This window comes from Aythya ferina, assembly GCF_964211825.1.
Source record: "Aythya ferina genome assembly, chromosome: 5".
NCBI lineage: Eukaryota > Metazoa > Chordata > Aves > Anseriformes > Anatidae > Aythya > Aythya ferina.
This window is the reverse complement of record NC_140301.1, coordinates 41,054,623-41,078,572: the sequence shown is the minus strand read 5'-3', so window position 1 is coordinate 41,078,572 and position 23,950 is coordinate 41,054,623. Positions and strand designations below refer to the sequence as shown.

General features: G+C 33.1%; 1 protein-coding gene across 7 annotated transcripts in view; it reads right to left on the bottom strand.

Annotated features, from left to right (window-relative positions):
- Positions 1 to 23,950, bottom strand: part of SLC25A21 (solute carrier family 25 member 21) — a 250,378-nt gene that overhangs the window by 124,028 nt on the left and 102,400 nt on the right. Inside the window, exon 1 of one of the 7 annotated variants that reach the window (XM_084521694.1) lies at positions 837 to 928. The exons of the other annotated variants lie outside the window; for them this stretch is intronic. Within the exon in view, the coding sequence (XP_084377820.1) occupies positions 837 to 876 (40 nt within the window). The 5' untranslated portion in view covers positions 877 to 928. Of the gene's footprint in view, positions 1 to 836; positions 929 to 23,950 lie in introns of those variants that run through there. 7 annotated transcript variants of the gene reach the window in all.

Here is a 23,950-nt window from a genome sequence, read left to right as displayed (position 1 = left end):
ATTTTGTGTTATTTTAGCAGTCACTGGTCTTCCCAGTATTTTTCACCACTCCCATTTGCTGGCAGTATATCATGGCAAAGTTTCAAGAGAAATCTACTATGAAGCCATGTATTAACTGGGAAATGTCAACATACAAAACCACGTCAAGAATTAACCTATCTTTATCGTTTTCAGGCACTAACACCCTCTCTCCTTTCCAAAACTTAATTGTATCAACAGCTTGCCAACTTTAAAAAAACTACAAACAAACTCACAAAAAAAAAAAAAAAAAAAAAAAAAAAAAAAAAGGACAAAAGGTGTATATAGAAGAATAATCCTCCAACAAAGGCACTGAGGTTGGTAATGAAGTTGCCAAGAACCAAATGTCTTAAAAACATAAATACAACCAGTTATGAAGGAATAATTTTCCACTGAAAGTATGAGGACTTACTGCTACTGACTGAATTGATAGATATTCTGAACCTTTTCCTGTGAGGAACAGATTTTCATTGGTCAGGTCACAAATGACCTTGTTCTAGTATGCTGAAAGTAACTCTGAATTCCCAAAGATCTTTCTCACAGAAGACACATCTCTTCTGTTTTATAAACAATGATTATTATTTTTTTTTTTTTTTTTGTCGGAACAAAATAAAACCATAAAAGAAGTTATGATTCTGTAACCCCTGTTTATTTCTGTAATACAAGCTCTAATTTTTGACAAGTGTTCATTTACATGTAAATTAATTGCCAGTGCACTTACCTGATCTACTTGAGGACTAATTCTCTGAACAGTGTCAATGTGATATCAAAGGAAAAGAAGAGGCAACCCATAGCTCTTGAGCTAATGTGAAACTCACCTGCTGGTGCTATATGACACCACTGGCAGTAGGAGAGCATGTGAATAAAGGATTGATTGATTGACTCATGATTGATTACAGACTAGATGACTTCCATACCACATTGGGGTTTTGTTGTGTCAGGAAGCCACTGCTGTCTTCTATTTCTGAAATATCGTCAGAGTTCCTCATTTCCACAATTCTCTGCATCTTCTGGCACTCAACCAGAGACTGGCTACCTATTAAATGGAATGGGGGAATGAAAAGCTAAATCTCAGAAAGAAATTGTAACTGGAGGAAGGTAAGCGAAAGCTGTAGGACTTGATGACAGTAAAAGGAATTCAGTAATGTTAGATGGTGTTTATATGTGAAATTGCACACAAGATCTTATGCAGAAACCAGTGGTGCAGATTTGATCAAAAGCCACATATAGAGCTGCATACAGTGAACTGGGGCAAACACCAACCCTTAGGCTGAAGAGAGTCTCCCAGTGTCCACTTCATATTCAGCTATGTGGAAAAAAGGACCTTTATGAAGACAAGGGGAGCAGCCTTAGAAATCACCTTCACTCAAAGAGACATTTGTTCATTGCACTGATGAGCACCTGCAACTCTGAAAGTTTAGACAGGAATGTAAAGCATTTTTATTACAACTATTGATGATGACAACTATAAGCAATATAAATTAATTTTTTTATGCTCCTTACTTGATCATGTACTTTTTATTAATGGATGAAATCATAGCATAATTTAGTTTGCAAAGAATTTCCAGACATCATTTAGTCAGACATTAGAAAATGTTGGTCTTCTGCTCCACCCAGTTTAGTTTGATGCACCACCCATCCACAAACATGCTGAGAATGCTCGCCATCCCATCATCCAGCTTATTAATGAAGACATTAAACACTACTTATCCCAGTATCAATCTCTGAGCAACACCACTGGTTCCTGGCCACCAGATGGACTTTGCATCACTGTTCACAACACCTCAATCCAGGCAATCCCGTCGATTTTCCACTCACTTTATTGGCCACTTACTCAGCTCATCCCTCATTAATATGGCAATAATGAGTCTGCAGGACATTTTGTTAAAATCCTTGCTAAAGTCCAGGCATACAATATCCACTACCCTCCCCTTGTCTATAGAGCAAGATATCTCAACACAGGATGTTTAATTAATGTAAAAATTGTAAGACTGAAGACTTAGGCATGGCTTAGGTAAATTAGTTTGAGAACAGCCAAAGTCCTGTAGCCACAATCCTGCTATTAGTGGAATACATGCTTACATAAAATTAGGGTTTTAATGTGTTAAACGTTTGCTACTATTTTCATTTTATGTGTGATTTTGATTCTAAAAGTTAGATATTATTTAAAATTGTTGTTGTTGTTGTTTTTTAATCAACCAAAACATCATTTACAGAAGAGTAATTAAAGTAAGCTATCATTTTAGGATACATTAGGCTATATTTTACTTTTATTAACCAAAACTCATTAAAAAAATTTGCTTACTGCAACTGAGTAAAATTTGCATTTTAATTAGCACAAACAGATATTTAGAACTATGAATCCATTTTGTTTTTAGTTCCCTAATTCCTCTTTCCAGTGTATGCACTTTATGTTCAGCATTTTCCAGCCTACAATTTTGCCTGTGTCTTGCATGACTGCTGCTCAGCTTTGAATTTTCTGTTTGTTTCAAAAGAGATTTACTGAAGTCCAAGTGAAGTTTGGACACCACACTCATGTATGTAATTCCATTACAACACCAAAAGGAAGAATCTGAGGACCCAGACACTGCCACACAGACAAAGCCTTATTGTACCACTGAAGCCATAAACAATACAGGAAAAGCACTTCAGCCAACGGATGACAGGAAGCAGTAATACCAGCTCTCAAACACACACTGAAACACCTATTATGAAAATGCTGACATAGAACAGCTTACTACTAGAAATACCATGAGAAGCTAAAAATCAGAACAACATGCACTGCCAGAAATTGTTTCATCATCAGATTTCAGCACACTCATCTGACCAGTTAAGGCAAACAGTTGTATTCACAGAACTTTGGAAAGTTCTGTGAAAGTTTTTTTGGAAAGTTTTTGGAAAGGACAATTTTTTTTTTTCTGTTTGCTTGGTTGGGTGGTTGGTTTTCCCCAGGTAGAGGCTTACAACACTGATATCAGTGAACCCATATCCATACCTGAATACACTGTCGGTGAATAAAAAAAGAAAAAAGAAAAAAAAAGTGATGGCATCTCAGCAAATAGAAGTGGTATCAACAGCATGGTAAAATGCACTCTTTAAAAAAAAATAAATAAAGGCTCACAGGAAATAGGCACAAATTCTGGTTATACAGTTAGAGAACCTTACATACATAACCATACATATAGTATTGTTGTTGGTTCCAAGAGTTAGTCATGTTCCAATGCAGTTCTCTGACAGGGTAATAACCTCTGAATCACACAGAGCATTTTTATAACCCTAGCTGGTTACCCAAGCTATATACAACATTTTATAAAGACGAGAACTTGAAAGGGATTTGGGAAATTATTTAATGAAGATTAGTTCAACCTAGAATTAAAATCTAGGCACTACAGCAACTCAGCAAGTTATATCATGCAGAAAACTATTCAAGAAAACCACATTACATTTCTAAGAACAATGCACCTCATACTCAAGGCTTTACACACGCTGATGTAGACACAAAATCAACTGTCATCTAGCTTTGCTGTCCTTTAAATAGTTAATAAAAAACACATATTGTGCAAACACATTTGTAAAAGATTGTTTTGGACTTTCTTTAAAGGGCACATTTTTTTCCTTTTACATTTTAACAGTTTTCTTTCCAGAACATAAGATTTTATTTTGAACAACTATGGTAACTTTAATTTATTGAATTGACAAGAGACATCAGGTCAGTTTCCCAACTGGTAACAGAAAGAATAAATTTTGTCAGAATGATAGTTTCAGGGAATGAGTAATGACCCTACCTGACGTCACTATAAAAGGAAGAATTGTGTTAAAAAAGAGAGCAGTAAGTGCTGCAAGTGAATTCTTCATTGTCACCACTGTGCAGGATGAATTATTATGAAGATAAACAAAAATGGCTTAAACCAACTTGTTGAATGGCATCCACAGTGATATTTTTAAAGACACTGAATAAAGAAGCCAATACTTATGGCTGAGTTTAATATTTTACTGGTATATTTCCCTCTGATCTTCATCTTTCTTTGTCCTTTTTAAAATGCAAATACTGTGGGTCAATTCTTTTGCCTTTGGAAGGTGCCTACCTGTGTTTTGGATTCTACTGTAATCTCAGAAAAAAGCGCCTAATTTAAAATGATTTATTTCAAAACATGAGTGGCCACCAGGGAGATTTAAGTGTGCCCTTTGGAGCAAAGAGTTTGTAAAGCTTGATCTAAACATATAACTGAACAGCTATATTAAATGGACTTCTGCCTATATAGTCACACAATTCCTCCAGACTATTGCATTTATTCCAAGCATGTGTAAGCACACAAAAGTCTAAGTTCTGGGGTATCCCTACATTTATGAGGGAAGATAACAATATTTGTTGAAGATTTTTGAAGGGAAACTTCAGAATCAAAAGGTAGCTGTCTGAAGTAAAGTCAGCGTGTACGCATATGAGCATATATGTGTTTGCATGCCTGCATGTACATGCACAAGCATCCATATGTGTTTTACAGAGCTGTATACGAGGCCAGTATCCTATATCACCTACATATAGACAAGGCAGCATTTTTTTAATTAATTCTTCTACAAACCATCAAATGCATGGTCCAGCTGATGGTGTGTTGCCAACTGAATGGTTGACTTTTCCCTATCTGGGGAATATACTACCCTAACAGCTTGATGTCTTCCTACTCCTGTTACTAGCCCAGTATTTTACTGCAGACATTTCAGCTGGTGCTTCTAGTAGGAAGGTACTCAGAGGCATATTTCCTTCTGTTTATGTGCACAACCCAGCACAAAAGGGAGAGCTGCTGCCATGACAGTATCTCATAACAAGCCTCCTAGAACTGAAATCCAATTGCTAGGGCTACAGATATAAAATCACTCTACAATATTTTTTCTACTCTAAAAGCAGAGTTAAGAGATCTCACTCACAAGCTTTCAGAAGTCTTTATTCCACAAAATAATAAATTTTCCCTCAAAACTCATGCAGCATTTCATCTCATGATTCTGGATCTCCCTGAGCTGTGTGAAACCATCTTGAGTATAAAGATTCTAGCTCTGACTCTAGGAACCAAGATTCTTTCTGGATGTAGTGAGTATTGCAGACAACTTATAGATACTGTGTGAACAAAATATTGCACATATGCTATTTTTAAGATGCTAAAACAGTAATTGCATTTGCACCTAAAAAGTTGGAAAATACCCCATGTTTACAGATACACAGCTTCAAAAAATAATTAAATAATGATTATCAATAATTTACCTTGTAAATTAAATAATCTAAGACACTCATTTTATATGTTTCTATAACAGATTTTAAGAGCATGTTTCCCATAATAGACACCTATGTTATTAAAATGTAAATGTTTGAAATCAAGATTGTTTAAGACTTAATAAGTACACTGAGGAAAATTAAACTTTTAATTAAGTCCTGAAAACACAATTCAGAACTTCAGTTCTTAATGTGTCAAAAGTAGCTATCACTTTAATATCTATATATTTGCTTTTATATGGCATCTCATAGGCCATCTAAAATCAAGGTAAAGAGAAATATCAAATAACTCCAAAAAATCCTGTGAAACTTGAAAAAGTTGGTTGTACTATTTGGAAATCTTGGCTTTAGCAGCCAGAGAGAAGACTCACTTTCTAGTATCTAATTCTTTCAATATTCCTTGTATGTTCCTTTCATGCGACATTTGAAACAATGCCTCAGATATAGTAATTAACAACATATTTAATTTGTAGATTATTAGTTCCTGCCTTGGACCGCCTATAAATATAAATTTATTTTATTCATTCAGATTTAATTCTAAGAATTCTTACAGAAAACAAAGAAATCCTTCAGAAGATAACCATCTCCAGGAGCCTCTTACTCTGGGGCCATGCCAGTATGAAAGTTTATGAGAAAGCCCTCCTGCACTATGGAATTGCAGAACTGCATTGAAACCTGGTGCTTTGTCTGGAGATGATAGCATCTGTGTAGCCACTTAGCACAATTTTTTAATGATACATACATAGGTATATGAATAAACACCGTGTATATTTTGCAAGGTCATTAATTTATTTGAGTGCAACTTCTATTTAATTTCCAACCATGAGACCCAATGAAGAAACCTTCACTGATTCCTCAAAAGTAATGTCTGGTACCTCTGCATCTGACTACTTGTAATCATTGTACAAGTCTGTAGTGGAAAGCACTGCATTTCTGACTAAAAAAATGTCGGGAAAACTGTTTTGTTGCTGTTGTTGTTATTGTTGTTTTTTGTGAAACAAACAAAAAAATAATTCTGAGGAAAGTGAGACAATTCTCTGAACTATTAGTTTAGCAACTGCATTCTTACACATTGTTTGGAATTAAAGTATTCCTTTTTAGAAAAATAAACAAGCCTCTCTTATCACTTTAAAATAATATTAATTTTGATGGAGAAATAAGTTTAAAATACTAGGAACAGAAACCTTCTAACTTAAGCACAGTGCATTTTACAATGATGTTGGATTGTATTCTACAGTTCTCAACTGCATTTCCAATCACTATCACAACATGTGGAGATTTTTTTCCTCTTTTACAAACTAAACCACCAGGACTCAATAGATTTTGAATAGTAATTTGCCATGTTTCAGAACCAAAGTCCACCTGATAAGGTTTGCATCTCTGTAGATTCATATTGAACCCTTTCTATATAACTTAGATGTGTGCAGAAAACACAAACACTATTAAAATAGCACTTATTAGCACTTATAACTTACTGTTTTCTTTTAAATTGAAACATATTTATTTTCAGTTGAAGGTGACATTTTCCCCTCAAATGCATTAGAAAATACTTTGTGTATCTTCCAAAAACACAAATAAATATTTAAGACTTGCATTTTCTTGTTGTTCCCTGCAGAGCTCAATTCTAAGCTCATGCAACACTGTCATTTATTAGCTTGCTCCAGGCCATTACATTTCTACACATTTTACTTATACTGGCTCTCAGCCACACTGTTCAGCTCTAGAAAGCTCACAAGTTTTTTTGTATGTATATATATATATATATTTAACTGGCATGACAACCATTCTGAAAAGTAGCCCTCTCACCTAGTACGCTAAAATGTAAGACCATGAACATCGATGCTGTTCTCTTTTTATTTAGTGCTGAAAATGAAACTATTTTTTCAGGTGCAACTAGCGCCATAAGAAATCTCCCTAATGTGTAGACATTTTGTAGCCGTATTTTTAATGGAACAGATCCACTAAACTTATCTAGAATTAAATAAATAAATAAATAAAAAATAAAAGGCATGAAGAACAAGCTTTTTAAACTACATGTTTCAATGGACAACATTTTTCACTCTGAAAATCTTATTATGCTGAATAGGACACATCACTTTCTCTCTTTCTCAAATTCAGAAGAAACTGAGAAGTAACACAGTTGGAAAGGCCTTTGTGCAGGTAGAAGAATAGGTTTTCTCCAACAAGAATGCATCAGAATCAACATTGGTACATGCAGGGGAAATCTAGAACAGGGAACACTAACATGGATTTATAAAACTAGCTAAACATACATTGTTTACTTAGCTTGCACACATTTATTCACTTTAGTATATACTGCCTGAGTAAATTCTTAGACTGCACATGAAAGCCAAAGATGAGAAGTACTTTGATTCAAATAATTAGCTAAAACACTTCAACACTACTACATGAAAAGTTTCAATTTAGTTAAGATGATCACCTGCTATTCTACCTTGAGAAAATCCCAAGTGTTTTGCTACTGAGATTTTATCTGCATGAGCTTCACCAATATCAGCTAGTGTTCTGCATCTTCTCAATGCACAACCCACAAATCACACCTGAAAAAACAACCAAATCAATGGGAACCAATACTGGTAAATCCCAGATGCCACAATCTATGTCTGTTTTACCAAAGTGAATTACAAATATTCTTCACTTACCACAATCCTTCATGAATTTAATTTTTTTTTTTTAGCTACCACTCATGAACCCCTGAAAGGTGGTGGAGGGAAACTGAAGTTTTGTCTTTACGAATAATTCTCTCTCTGGGATTTGTGAGCTAAGTAAATGGTGTGAAATGATTTTCCATTGGAAAGTGTTCTCTTTGTCACTGATGACTCCCTTAGTTTGTTTTGCACTGATGTTCCCTTCCCTACTGTTTCTGAGCCTTTTAATGGCAGGTACTCTCTTTAGACTACTACTGGTACTCAGGAATAATCACTCAGAGAAAAGTTCATAAACCCATTTGCTGTGTGTTCATTGCTTACATTAGAAGAAAGCAACCCTCTTTTGTTGTTCTGCATCTATGTATACCCTCAGGCATTGATTTCCTGAAAATTTGGGTGCTCAGTTTTCCTAAATAGCTGGTCCTTTAGGCTCATGCATACACCCAAAAAAAGAATGAATAAAAATTTTTCAGGAAAATGCTGTAATATGTCTGGCTGAAGAAGTAATTTGATACACTATAAAAATAATTGAAAAAAAGACATGAAATTGTTGATATATTATTATGTATTATGATGTATGATATATTATATCCTATTTCCACCTTTTAATTAGAGAATCAGTAATTAATTAAATGATTAGTATGTTTTTTTTTCAATTAAGTTAGATAAATATTAATTAAAAGTCACAATAACTTTTATTAATTAATGCCACTAATCGTAGGTTCACTGAAAATTTTTCTGACTGAAGAGAATTCTTTCAAAACTATCTGCATGTTCAAGCATATTACGATCAGCAAGAATCCTGACACAAGAATATTATAGGACAAACTCTTTGAAAACAATTTTGATTTTTGAAATAAATTAACAATAAAATGCCACTTAGGTCACAGTTCATTATGGTTGTTGTAGTTGGCCAAATTGCTATTCAATAAACAAGTTGCACCATTTACAAAAATAAATGATAGTGAGACAGCAGGTGCAAATTCAGAGGCTGTTCTGCAACAGTTGTTTGTGACCACTGTACAATTTGAAAATTAAAATGGTTCTAGCATTAGACACTAAGCTAATATCTCACAAATGCAGAAAACCTCACAGACAATTTTCTTGGTAGGTTAGAATTGTCCTCTTTCCCACGTATCTGTTTCACTTTGTTATGCCTATTCTCTATGCTTTTCTCCTTGTCATGACTGTATTTGAATACACTGTGTTTCTTTACCAAATGACAGGTAACTCAAAGCTGGAATAAAAATAATAATATTAAAAAAAAAAAAAGAAAAAAAGATATGTTGCGAGCATATGTAACTCTTACTCAAACATGGTTATTCTACAACATAACTAATTAAGAATAGACATCATTCATAGGCATTACATTTGTGGCTCAAATCTAAACTACCAAAATCAGTAAAAAGTGTGTTATTCCCATGTTACAGAACAATTTCCAGAATGTCACAGCAGACTGATAAGGAATAAAGTGAAATCTTTGAAAAGAAGCTGTGTCAGAGAGCACAGTGGAATCAAAAGTGGAGGATTTAAGCATTTTTGAAGATCAGCCATATAATTATATAGTCTGCATAAACCTCATTAAAAATTCAGGTGCAATCAGCAAATAAGATTGAGACATTACTTTTCCTCAGCATAATCTATTATTTTACCAAAAATCATATATCCTGAACAATGAATAGTGTTGTTAGCTACAACAGAGATCCTACTCCTTTACATATCCAGTGAAGTATTCTGCCTTCTTTACAGTTGGCTAGTATTCTTTGCTGTATCTTCTGCATATCTCATTATTTTATGCACAGGTTAAAAAAAAAAAAAAAAAAAAAAAAAAAAAAAAAAAAAAAACAATCCAAATATGCATTTAAATCACATTGCTTGATCATTTTTGGATTGATGCACAAAAAAATAATCACCTCTACTACTTACTATGTAAAGGTTACATACATTCTGGAGTACTGAGCTGTAAGAACATGTATGTACATGTATGTACAGTCTTGTGCATGAACAGTGCAGGAGAGACCTGGACAAACTGGAGCAAGTCCAAGAAAGAACCTTGAAATTATTAAGGGACCATAGCTTCTGACATACAAGAAAAGGCTGAGAGCCTGAGAAGAGAAGGTTTGGGAGGATCTTATCAATGTACATGAATACCTTGTGGGGTGGGGGTAAAGAAGATGAAATGAGACAGCTCTTTTGCAGTGTTGCCCAGAGGCAGGACAAGAGGCAAGGGGTAAAACTGAAATGCAGGAAATTTTGTTTCAACATAACAAAAGAACTTTTTATAAAGGTGACTGAACAGGTTGTCCAGAGAGGTTATGGAGATACTCAAAACCTAGTTGGGCATGGTCTGGAGCAATCTAACCTGTCTGACCCAACTTAGGGCTTGGAAGAGACAGTCTTCAGAGATCCCTTCTAACCTTAGGTATCTGTGATTCTGTGATCACAATGAACTCATTGACCAATTTCATTAAATCTATCAAAGGGATAGATATCAAAGAAAGTCTTTTTTTTTTTTTTTTTTTTTTTTTAATTGTCTGCTTGGAAGTCAAGCTAGACACTTCTTTAGTCTAACATTCTTATCTGCTTTTATTTAAAGGGGAACGTGACTAATAATTGTTTGGCAACAGCCACATATATAGTTGCAGCTGTTATTTATTAGTCTATTTATATAGTCATTACGCCAAACTAGCCATAGCTCCCATAGCTCATGCTGCCTTTGCTGAACTGTAAAGCAAGCTAGCAAGGTCACACGATGGTATTAGGAAGGAACTGAGGAATCACAGACAAGACATCTCAAAGTATGAAGAAGAAATGACCGAAGAATCTGTTGTTCAAAGATAGCTGATGCATTTTTACAAATTACTTCATATGAAAAAGATAAAAATGAATGCCACATTTACGTTTATTTTTGCTACTTGAAATGGGAAAAAAGTCTTGCCTTTCTTGCCAGTGCTGAAAAACAAACAAACAAACAAATAAATAAAAATAAGATTGCAGTATCATAACATTACCTGTTAGTAGCAAGAAACTATTCAGCTAAGGTATAACAGACAGTACAATGGCTTACTTACTCACCAGAGGCTTACACGTCTTGCAAGTCTCTGAAATAATGCAGGCAACTTTACATTTAGATTCTGTTCCCCCGCATTCTGCTGTGAAATGGGGACAGTGACACTTCCTCTTCTCCCAGGGATGCCAGGAAGATAAAAACTTTCAATATTTTGAGGTTGTCAGCCACTCTAACAATAGGAGAGGCAAGTTTTGTGTCTGAAAAGATTAAAGTCATCTGCTCTCCTTTCACTTACTATATTTTGTGTTAATCTTAATATTTCATTTTTATACCACACAAATGACAATATTTCTTAAGCCTCAGTCTCCATATAGACATACTTTTTCTAACGCTAAGGGCATTTGCTTTAGCACATTTCCAAAATGGTCCAGACATGATTTTGTAAAGAAAAAATGAACTTTAAAAATTGCAAAAAAAAAAGTTTTAAAACCTTAATTGTGAATGATACAACTGCAATACATGTATATAATGGAAAAATAAGTGCGGTAAGTTAAAATACAAATAATACTAAAACTCAGGAGTCCCAAATCAGCAACAAATTTGCTTATGTTAATGGATACACAGCTGTAGGCACATAAATCCTTGCAGGTTCAGAACACAGGGCTTGACTTCACACCTGCTGAACTTGACAAAAAACTTTGCTTTTACAGATTTCAGCAAGCTCAGAATCAAGCCATCAATTTTTTCATGTGAAACACAGAATATAGATGATTAGGCTTTGGCAGCAAAGGTATTGTTTCATGTCCTATTTTGTAGAAGGAGCTGCTAAAAGCATGAGTGATCTGATGTTTCTCTTGTGCTGCTATAAATCATGAATAACTAGAGTCATTAGTGTAATACAAAAAAGGTAAGAAACAGGCCAACAGTGTTGGTACATGCACCCATACTGCACTAGACACCCTTTGAAAGAAATCTCTAGTTACTTCTGTTCTGCCGAGAAAATAATGGCATGATACAGCTCAGGAAATTTTGTTTTGGGAATAACATACACAGAGGGCAGCTAATTGTTTCAAATATTAATAATCTATTTTCATAACATTTTTTTTTTAAACCTGTAAGCCGAAGAATGTGTTATTTTACTAGATGTCATTTCAGAAAAAACAAAAACAAAAACAAAAACAAAAACAAAACACTTCTATATAGATACACATCAAGAAAGTGTGCTACTTTTTCAGATATGCATTTAAAAAATCACTGCTGAGAAAAGACCTTATAGATTCTTTATTTTTTAAAAATAGGGTCAGTCATAACTAACTTACATAACTAATTTACATAACAGATAGCCCTAACTTACATAACTTATAGCCCTAACTTACATAACTTATAGCCCTAACTACAAGTTTATTGTAGGAATTACATGTTCTTAACTATAAAGTTATGAATGGAGACACCATTTTGGATTACTAAATTATTGTAGAAAAATGCAACATTTTCATAAGTACATCTCATTTGCATTCTTTATTATCTCTGAGTTAAAAGCTCAGTAACTTTTTTAATATTAGTGTCTATTATTTACACAATTGCTTAAAATCATGTATGCAAACTTTCTTATTTCCTTGTTCTAGAATTAAACTGAAAGGTACAGAAGTGCTTCCTTATGAAATTCAACAAAAGGATGTATTATTTTGATGTCTACTTGAAAGAAATAGGAACAATTATTATAGTGCGCATGCATTTTACAATATAAAGCATATTAGATATTGCATTAGATCTTGAATGTCTGAGAACAAAGAGGAAACTGATGCAAGTCATGGAGGAATGCTTTTTTTTTTTTTTTAAATGAAATATTCAGACTTCAAGTTGTAATATTAAACAAATAGCAGTTATATACAACTTATTATATTAAATGATGTCTCAAATATGAACCACAGCATTTTACTAGAAGCATTGAAACAAACCAGCTTTTAATGTCACTAGAAATCCTAAGTCAGTGTACAAAGCGATCCTTTGTAATGCTCTATCATAAATTTTAAATGTGCAAGCTGTACATGGTTCTTAGCCATTAAACAGAAATGGGCCAAATTCTATTTCAGCTTGCACCATTTTGGGGGAAGAAGGTTTCTAAACAGAGTATAAATCTTGTCAAAATTTCAGCTAGTAATCAGTACTGTAAATCATACTGAAATTTTGTAAAGGAATGACACTTTGTGAGTATGTTATTACAAGTCTGTTTTTTCCTTAAATATTCAAAATAGACCTTTCTAGAATGTTTATGATGAAGGTGCTCGGTAAGACAGCTTGTCAAATGAGTAAAGTTATTTCATTTTTACTTGCTGACTAGCATGTTTTATTATTAATGCATAATATTTTATTTTTAACTTTATGACTAGTATGTTTCATTATTAATGAACAATGCACAATATTTATTTTATTTATTTAATGTGCCTACCATATACATTTAGGTATTTGTTTTTAAGACTTCTTCTCAGAACGTAGCATTACAATGATAGAAGCAAATCTTCCTACTATGTAATAAAGTCCTTTTCTTCATGAAGAATCAGGGCAATATAGTATGAACATGTGGTGATACAAAATGCAAGGAATATGCAAACTGACACTGTAACAAAATAATCTCATCAAAAACACATATTATTATCAAATATATTAAAAACGCTATTTATTGTAAACATGAAATGCTACACTCCTGGGCTTTTAAAATACTGGCTTTTAGAAATATTTAAAAACTCTATCCCAGAAAAAAAAAAAAAAAAGGATCTTTTAATTAACTGTATAGTTATATGATATATATGTAGTAAAGTTATTTTTTACTGTAAGTTTAATCTATTTCAGGGGCAATGGCTGAGGGAACTTGCTTACAGCCACTTTCAGTTGTAAATTACGAAAGTCTACCATCTCCAGTGAAATGGATTTTAGCAGGATTAGTTTTCAAAATGCATGCAATTTTGCATGGAAATACAGTTCTGTAAAGTTTTTTTCTTTCTTTTTTTTTTTTTTTTTTTTTCCCCAGTGCTGCAGCTTCTCAAAAATTTACCAAAAGTAAGCAGTAAATGCTGAAGTAAAAGACAACTGTTTTCTTAAAATCCAATTCTTTCATCTTAGTAGCTTTGAGACATAGTATAGCAGAAAAGTGAATAATTTATATTTGATTAAATCGCTGTAATAAGTCATTTAAATGTAGGTTAACTACACTATTCATTCTATTATTTATTTAAAATACAGTTTTACCAATATAAGTTGTTTTCTTAAAGACAATTAAAAACATAACTGTTTTGTATATCTTACCTTGGGTTTGAAAACTGCTTTTTTCAGTTACTTCCAGGATTTTCTTTTTCCATAGCTATTTACCAGACCACAATTAAGGCTCTCAGTAATGTCTTTCATATTTAAAAACAAACAAGTTTGCTCAAATGATAAAGAATTTTATTTATATTAGCTAACTATACTGATGAAAAAATCCTTACCATATATATTTTTTTCTCATTAAAAAATCACACAGAGCACACACTTTTCGGTTGGAAAGAACATGTTCTTAAGTTTGTACAGCATGATTTTTTTTAAAAACACCTATAGATAATAATAAAAAAGGTAAAAGAGTTGTACTGTCACCTAGTGGATAAAGGTAGTAGAAAAGTACACCTAGGATTACTTATTAAGATACTTGCAATTTTAACAACATTAAAATATACATCGTTTTTTATATAGATTTCCTGGAAGAGATGAGTAAACAGCAAGAATTGGATCTACTTCTGTCATAAGTCCTACGAGTACTATAATGACAGCCCTACGGAGTCTTTGGCTCTGAATATAGCTTTTAATTGATTCATTGTAATGTTGAGTATTACATTCTAAATCTGAATGTAAACATTGCATTTTTAAGAGCTTCAGATGTAGGGGAAAAGTCTCAGATTAGGAGGCTGACTGGTAGTGTAGACAACACAAAGAATAAAGCTAAAAAACACTGTGACCTTTGTTTTGCCTTCTACTCTGAACATACCATCTTGTTTTTGTACTGCAGCTCCAAAATGTCTTTAAAAAAAGTCTGACAAAGCAAAACTATGGGAGTCATGCTTCTGAGACACAAGTAAAGCATCTACACTAAAGAATTATTTAAGCCATTAGATAATCCAGTCTAACTACATGCATAGATTAGGCCACTCACTTGCACAGTTTCTTTTTTTTTTTTTTTAAAGAGAAATTCTTATCATAGAAGCAGGCAAATATCTCACTGAAATTTTGACCAAACTTCTTCCTATGCTACAACTCGTGATTTAGGACCCAAAGAAATCATTTGCTTCAGGACACAGTTGACAAAACTCAAACCAAGTCAATGCTGCCACTCTTCCCATTACCATTCTCCTGCAGCAGAAACCTGTTGAGAGTGATACCAATCTTAGATATATGAAGGGACTTCCCTCCATGTACTGCAACATAGTAGGAAAGGAAAAAGATTTTGGGATTGGTCATTTTAATAATAATAAAAATAATAATTTTTATAAAAATATTCATTTTAATAATAATAAAAAGTAATTTTAAGGGAAAGTAATACCTCTTTTTGAAACAATTAAGGGTAATATCTTCTACTTGCATACATTCAATAGTCACAGTTAGTCACAGTCCTAAGAAAATTTTCTATTCTTTTCATGCATTTAAAACACTGGCTGAAGCTCTTAAGCTCTTTATATCCACTTCATCCTTGTCCATGGATTGAGAATTCTAGAATAACAGAGCAAATTGCTCTTAGATGACCACTTTTATGAAGGTCTTTTTTTCTTTCTTTCTTTTTTCCTGTAGCACACAGTAATCCATATCAGTTTTGCAACTACTGCAATTCTATGGGAATATGCTTTAGACCATTATTATCATAAAGAACAAGGCACATGTACAGGAACTTAGTAAGAGACGCCTTCATGGTGTTGTATTACCTGACATTAAATAATTTCACCCTTGTTTGCCTTCAGTGAAGCAGCTTTACTTGTTCTTAGTGCTCTGGTCTGAAGACTGATTCACTCAACTAAGGTTCACATTCGGGGGAAAGAAAAAAAAAAGAAAAAAAGGCAGACTATCCTAACTTACACTACAGGTAAACTTAAAAGCTGCACTTTACAGCTTTCTAGCACCAGAACAGCTGAGACAAATAGCATCATTCTGTCTTTCCATGTAATACACATACATTCTATCTTTAAATGTTTTAAATAAACAAACAAATAGTCAACCAACCAATTAAACATTTGTAGTTATCACAGTCATGTGAGCTATACTAGGAGTTTTTCTAGTGAAAAGTATTTTTCCCTATGTTTCCCTTATGTATGGTAAAGGATGGTTACACATTGCAAATACACAGCTTAGAACAGAACTAAGTCAATTTTCTGCACTGAACAAATTCTTATAGAGCTTAACTACTGAGCACAGGTAGAAGTGAATAGTGAGTTCAGTGTGAGTATCGTCAATTTAAAAACATATTTGAGTGGGAAATAATATGATATACTTTGTCCTTGGCACACAAGACTTTTGCCTGAACTTAGTGTTCAGTATGTCCAGATTGCAACACGGATTCATGATTCTCGCTCTGGTAGTAGTCAGCAGTATGTGCTTACAGCTTGTCCTTTCTGTGTATGTTCCTACATGTAAACATGTTTGCTAGAGTACTCATGCTGGGAAGCAAACATCAAAGGGCATGATTAATCATGGAAACTTAAAAAATAAAATAAAATAAAATAAAATAAAATAAAATAAAATAAAATAAAATAAAATAAAATAAAATAAAATAAAATAAAATAAAATAAATAAAATAAAATAAAATAAAATAAAATAAAATAAAATAAAATAAAATAAAATAAAATAAAATAAAATAAAATAAAATAAAGTTTGGAAAGGCATTTCCAAGTTACTTCCTAGAATGTAACAGCTTTTAATCTAAATTTTATAGAATATGCTCTTCAAACAATATTACAATATTTGTAATATTAACTCATACTTCAAATGGACATTAAGGAACTTTAAGTAGCATTATAACATGAAGGATTGTCTTTAGCGATAGATGAATAATTGCAGTTCAGGAACCACTTTGGATCTAATAATTGGATCTAACAATTTGTTTCATCTAGAGAAAAATGACAGTTAATAGTTTCACAACTATAAGGGTAGGGAATCCATTTTCATTCTCTGCACCTTCTTTACAAGATATAAAAGGGGAATTACCTGCAACCTCTGTTTCTTTCCATGGACCTGACAAACTCTCTGTGTTGTATTCACTGTGAGTACATGTCAATTTGAGGAAACACTTTCTTTTGCCTGAACATGTGATAGCAATACTCAAAACGTATTCCCTAATAATTCATGTTAAGACCGAAGACAGTGCGGCTAATTGTAAAGAAGCTGTAGCAATGGAGAAGGTTAGGCAGAAGTTATCTGTGGAGAGCAGAGATATTTGTTTAGTGGGCTTATGCATTTCTTCCTTCACTTTCTCACTACAAAAATGGGGTAGTTGTGGCAGAGGTGGAAAAGTTACTGACATCCATATCCTACAGACTTTCTTTGAGCTACAAATTGACAGCACCCGTCCAAGCTTCTTAAGTGTGTCTTTGCTAACTGGATCATTTTTACCTCTTGTGCATCTCTTTCTTCTCATACCTGACTAAAAGGGCTCATGGTTGAAAATATAATGAGGCAAGACTTTCCTGTAAGATTTGCTGCTAGTCCTGAGTTCTGTTAAAGTTGAAGATAGGAAGATAGTTCAGTTTCTTCTTCTATTTCTCACTTCAACAAAAGCGAGATGTTCATAGACACAAAGGGAAACAAAAAAGCAGATCTTGAAAAAAAAAAAAAGTCACAAAAGAAAAATGCAGCTTTGGTTAGGGTTACATTTTCAATGAAGATCAGGGATTACTCTAAAGCTTTATAGAAAGTTCTATTTATTTTAAAAGAATCTCAGACTCATATAAGCACTAAATGAGAATTAAAATACTGAATGGTTTAATGTATAGCTGTAAACAAAAGATGAGACTAGACCAAGACTCAAGAGACCTTGTTTCAATTTCAACCCAACCACAGTCTTCCTGTGTGACCTATGCATGCCACTTAATCTATCTGATGTTATAGTTCCTTGCCTATATAATTAAGCTAACACTTCTCTGTCTCAGAGGGCTCCTATGAGGATAAAATTAATAAATAATAGGTTTTCTGTTACCATTGTTAAGATTACATAAGTCGATTACAAAATAGAATTTGTGGGATTAAGGGTTGCATTGTCTAAAAAATTTCAAAATAGAAATCAGGATTTTGAAAATGGAAGAATTTATGATCTGAAAAATTTTTAAATTCTCCTGTCTTGATTTTGACATATAGAAAGAAAAACCCAACAACCTGTTAACAGGCTGATAATTATATAAACTGCTTACATAGAGATCAGGAAAGTTGTAAATGCAAAATTACCTTTTGCAACTAGGTTAATTCCAGAATGAATGCATAATAATTTTAACAATGAACTGTAACACTTGTTCAAATGTACTCAACTTTTCTAAATACTAACATATAATGTGGTAAAAGACTAGTGTTAAGAGATTTAAATAAGAATCAGCAATCCAGTAAATGGCAGATGTCTGCAAGGCTTTTCTAAGGTCTATTTTAACATGGACATAACTTCCTATGTATTAAAAGGCTATGACAAAGTTATTTAACTGCATTACAATATGATGAAACAGTTGCAACTTTTGCCATTTTCCTCCAGTTTTAACACCATTTAAACACCATACTTAGCAGAACTGAAAAACACAAGGGCTAAAATTCAAAATATATAATTACCGTAAGTGCTCACAAGAAATCACAAAACATGCTTAGGGAAAGCAATGGCAGGAATCAATCAATAGCAGTTCACTGTCTAGATTTAGCAAAGAGACAGCTTATCTACAAATACATTTAACACTTCATATCATTGTAACAGGTCAATGAAAAGGGCTACACTTCAGCAGTCTGACTACATACCTAGCTTGCAGTCAGAGTATCACATACTGGGCACAGCTTCTGCTCTGATATTCTTAGCGTTACCGCTGACACAAGCTGACTTGCCCAGTCAAGCTTTTAATATATCTTGCATCTCTTTATGTTTCGTTACATAACAGCTTCTTCTACTCATCATACCTCTGATAGCACTGTCATTAATGAAATCTATTTCTTCAGTAATAGAAAACCATAAGGTTCTCCTGAGTCAAAGGTCAAACACAGTCAATTTATTCCAAAAAAAAAAACACAACGCAACCCACACCAAAAAATCTCAGCTGCAAGTTACTACTTCACTCCAAGGAGTTTTATATTTTCCTTGTCTTTTGAAACAACCCACAAGTGATAATGAAATGCTTAAAGCAAAAAGAGAGAGAATCGGGTTTCATCTACCTGGACTGTCTGGCAGCATACTGTGTAACAATAAACGAGTGTTCTTAAGTCACAGCATTTCACTGGAAATGAGGCAGAACTTGTGTATTTTAACAGCTTTTTACAACTAGTAACCACTAGCAAATTTATTTTACTTTCTCAGGGAAGACCAGTGAACGTCCCTAATTTAAACTGAAGGGCCTTTCAGCCTTGAAGACAAAAAGCACTTCTGCTTAGCACCTGAGTAATACATGGAATATGTACAGGTGAATCGAGAGGACAGGAATCAAAGATAGTTTGTCTTTGGCTGGTCTGAAAGGTCTGACTCATTTCCAGTTCTGTGATCATTTATTATCCAGAAAAGAAAGGCTAGCTTTTTACACTGCAAACACAGTGGTGGTCTGCAGCTCATGCTGAATAGATTTCCCAGGTCTGCTCTGAATTGCATGACATAGAGTTTTCCAACAGGCTCTGACACATATACACCTGATATATGTTTAATTTCCCTTGCACAGACAGACCTGAATATCTACCTGCATGCACTTTTTTTCTTTAAACTTATTATATACAGAATACATTCTTAGGTGGCATATTATTAAAACAAAACAAAACACATTATAATACAGTCCTATTTTTCATCAGTAATTTCATGTCAGACAAAGTCTTATTCTCCTGCAGGTACCCTAGGTACTGTAATACCTTCAATATAGCATGGGAGCCTAATTTTGGTCCCAAAACAACAGATTCTGTATTTTCAAGGTGCATGTTATATTATGTTTACACAGGACTGAATTTACATTTGTGGATAACAGAAAAGCAAAAGACAGAAATGATGTTCTTTATCTTCAATGTTGCTTTTTGATAAATAGCAGCATCTTTAGACAACTGTTCCTGAATTTGGGATTTATATTCCAAACTAAACCTTTCAAAAGTTACAAAGTGCTAATTAAAATCAAAGTATTTAATGGAGCAATATCACAAAACTAAGAAAATTCATTGGCAACATTTAACAGTTGTCAATTTGGTAGCCACATTGTTCTTTGCATCTGTTTTTACAGATAAAAGCTAATTTTACCACTGCACTAGAAGCCTGTAGTTCAATAAGTGTTAAGTGCTAGTACCTGGTCAAAAAAAACCTATTATGTATTAAAAAAACTATAATTGATCAAATATTTAGAAATAACAATTTAAAAAATACCAAAACAACATTGATAAGCATTCTCTGATCTGAAAAAAAAAAAAAAAAACCAAATAAACAAACAAACAGACAACACCATACAGCTATGTTAAATTAAAATAAAATAAATTTAAAAAAAAAAAAAACAACAAACAAACAACAACAAACAAACAAGAAACTACAAGGATATAAAAGAAAACATGATTTTTAATGTTTCTTTACTAACTGTACTTGCTCTGAAATACACTTTCAGATGTGTAGAATCCTATAAGTCTTTAAATAATGTTTAATACATGATCAGCCTGATGATCACTTTGAGTCCTGTGTACAAAACAAATGTGAATCCTTTGAAAAGACAAGAACAACAAAATGTCTTTTCGCTCAGTCCATACTGAATCAATGCTGGTAAATTCTACACAGCATTAAGAAAAATATTTAGTGTTGTCTAAGACTTCCTAGACATGTTGAAAACATTGAAAGGAAAAGCAAGGGAAGCATACACTGAGCATTCATAAATGCTGAGATAAATTGTTCTATTAAAATGTTAACTTTCATCACTAATCACTATTTGAATTTTACTCTAAAAATTCTTTCAAGATGATACTCCAGTATTCTTAGAGTTGTACCAAAATTTATTTGGCCCAAGTTTCACAGAATTATCATTTCAAAATTTTGTCAGGCACAACAACTATCCTCCATTCTGCTTTATAAAGCTTAGTTTCCTTTATATACTCCTCCAATTTTACTGCCTCAGTTCAGGTCTGTAATTCTTTCAAATTCTTTAACATCCTTCTCACAGGAAGAGAATGTCTTTGCTCTTAGTGGAAAAGGGTGTTTTGTCACTTTTTCAGTACTGCTATCTAATTTACAGAGGCAGATACCTTCTACTTCAGTAAGTCGGTAACAGAAAACAAACAAACAAACAAACCAAACTATGGATTCCTAAAGGGTGTTGGCTATGCAAAGGACCAGGATTAAACCCTGACAGGTTTGGAGAGATGTTCAGATGACTAAATACAGATATATTTCCTGGTTAAAATGTTTTTTTTTTTTGTTTTATTGTAGGAATGCAAAAAACATCAGAACACAACTAGAAAAGATTCTGAATCAAGTTCCTTCAGAACTAAAACCAGGTGTATAAAGCAGCTATAGTTTAGCTAAATTCTTTCGCATAGTTCCAAAACCACCAGAAGAGAACAGCACTTGGACAGGTTAAGTCATGGCCTAATGCCTCAACTGCCAACACACACACACAACTGTAACTTTTCTAATGTAGAAAACTTAAGAACTGTAATGCTAGCCATATTATATATTGGAATTTATACAGTGAACATGAGACAGAAATGGTTACTCAAACAAACAGACATGGGTGATTTTCTCTATGTGGAGAAAAGATGTAAGAAAATAAGACAGTTGGACAGCCTTAGTATTTTTCAAGATTTTTCACAAGTCAAATCTTCAGTCTGGGAGTGAAAAGACTGAGATGAGTCTACACACTTGTATGTTGGAAGATGCCCGTGATCCAAGACTACCTGATCCTTTTGGGTGCTACCAACTTCCTTGACTTTGTTTCTCTGTAAGGCCAGGTGAAAAAAAAGCAATGTATAAAATATCCTCTCTCTGTGAATAGTAAGAACTTCAGCCTATGTTTTTGGATCAAAGGACTGAAGAGGTTCTCATTTCACATTTATTACAACTAAGAGCAACTACATGTTGCTTTTCATATGATAATCAATGTTTTAAATATAACTTATCACTAACCTCTATTTTGTTTGTTCTTTATTATTTTGAACATCAAGAAGTGCATTAAAATACAAAATTCTGCTTCCGGAGGGAAGCGTAAGTTTACATTGATATCAAGAATGGTTTTGAGTGTACATATCTTCACCATTAAAATCAATTCTGGATTTAGATAACTGGTTACTGCAGTTGAAAGTATAATATTCTGAGCTGCAAGGGAAGTTAAAGACATCCATTCTTCAAGTGATCTGATCTTTTAAAAGAGAAAAAAAAATATTAGAAAGTGCCATCATATTTCCTGTTCTTCTACTTGCAATTGTTAGGGGTCAACATCTTCAGATCTTACAGATTTTTTCTTTAAGTGAAATTCAATGGAAACAATCTTCTGTAAAGAAGACAGATGTATTTGAATTGCATGCTGACTGTTATTTTTGCTTTCAGTAAAAAACTGCAGGCAAACAAAGTTCTGTAACATTTGCCCAGAAGGTCAATCCTAGAATCCTTTCTCTAAATATTCCTGAAAGTTCTGGTATGTTCATCTGAAATCTTCAATTCAGCAAAGTATTTTTTAAAGGAAAAAATAGTTTAAGAAAATATATTTATAAAATAATCAATTGGCATCCATGTACTGATGAAGGGGGAGAGAAGGTAAATACAGATTTTTTTCCAGAAAAAAATGAAGAAAAAAAGAGACACTGTACGAAGTCCCAGATTGGTCATACATTTTGGTACTGGTCAATAAACTAGACCACCATATATAAACAAAACATTCCATTCAACATTATGTCAACCTTTAACAAAAAGATCATCAATCACTGCAAATGCATGTTCTATGCACCTGTAAAATCTGATGGACATTCTTTCAAGTTTTTATTTCAACACTGTGTCTGTCAGAATTACCCCCCACTATAAACTTGTTATTAATGTTGGGAGAAGTTTTCCAAATGTCACAGAAATGAATTAGTATCACACTGAGCCCAAGACTTAAGAGAGTCACCATGTGCATTTATGTATTTTCCCTCCCATAATACTGACACATTTATATCTTTTCCATGTCTGCTCCAGGTCTGGTGGAACTGCACAGTATGATTCTTTTATTTTTTTATAACATAATGACAACAATAAAAATTGATTTGCATAAAGTTTGTTGAAAAATTGTTAGTAACAGCCTGCATCCCAAAGATGGTCCAAATTTAAAAAAAAAAAAAAAAAGCAAACTTTTTTTTGTCTTTTACCAAATATATGACAAAATGAGGTAAAACACCTATTGTGCTACATGTCATTTCCAATCGTGATGTTAAACTTTGTTGGGCTTCACAACAAAGCCCAATTTGTGATTTTGTTTTTGTCTTTAAAGAACTCTATGAAGAATTAATTCAAAGTTTTAATTTCTACATATAGGACCATGTGTTTGATAATAAAGTACTCGTAATTTTAGTAAAGATATAATAAGATAAAAAAGCTAAACAAAACTAGAAATAAAACACCTAACAGCAGTATTGTTTAGCCTTTAGAATTCCCTAAGTGTTCTGTAAATTCTGCCAGGTTATACATGTATGTTTAAAAATATATATATTACTTAGTTCACACAAGAGCTAGATAAGGGAAGATGTGCAGCACTTTTTGCATTAGAGAACCTTACTGCAAAATAGTGCTTTCCTAATTTCCAGTCATTTAATTAACATTCA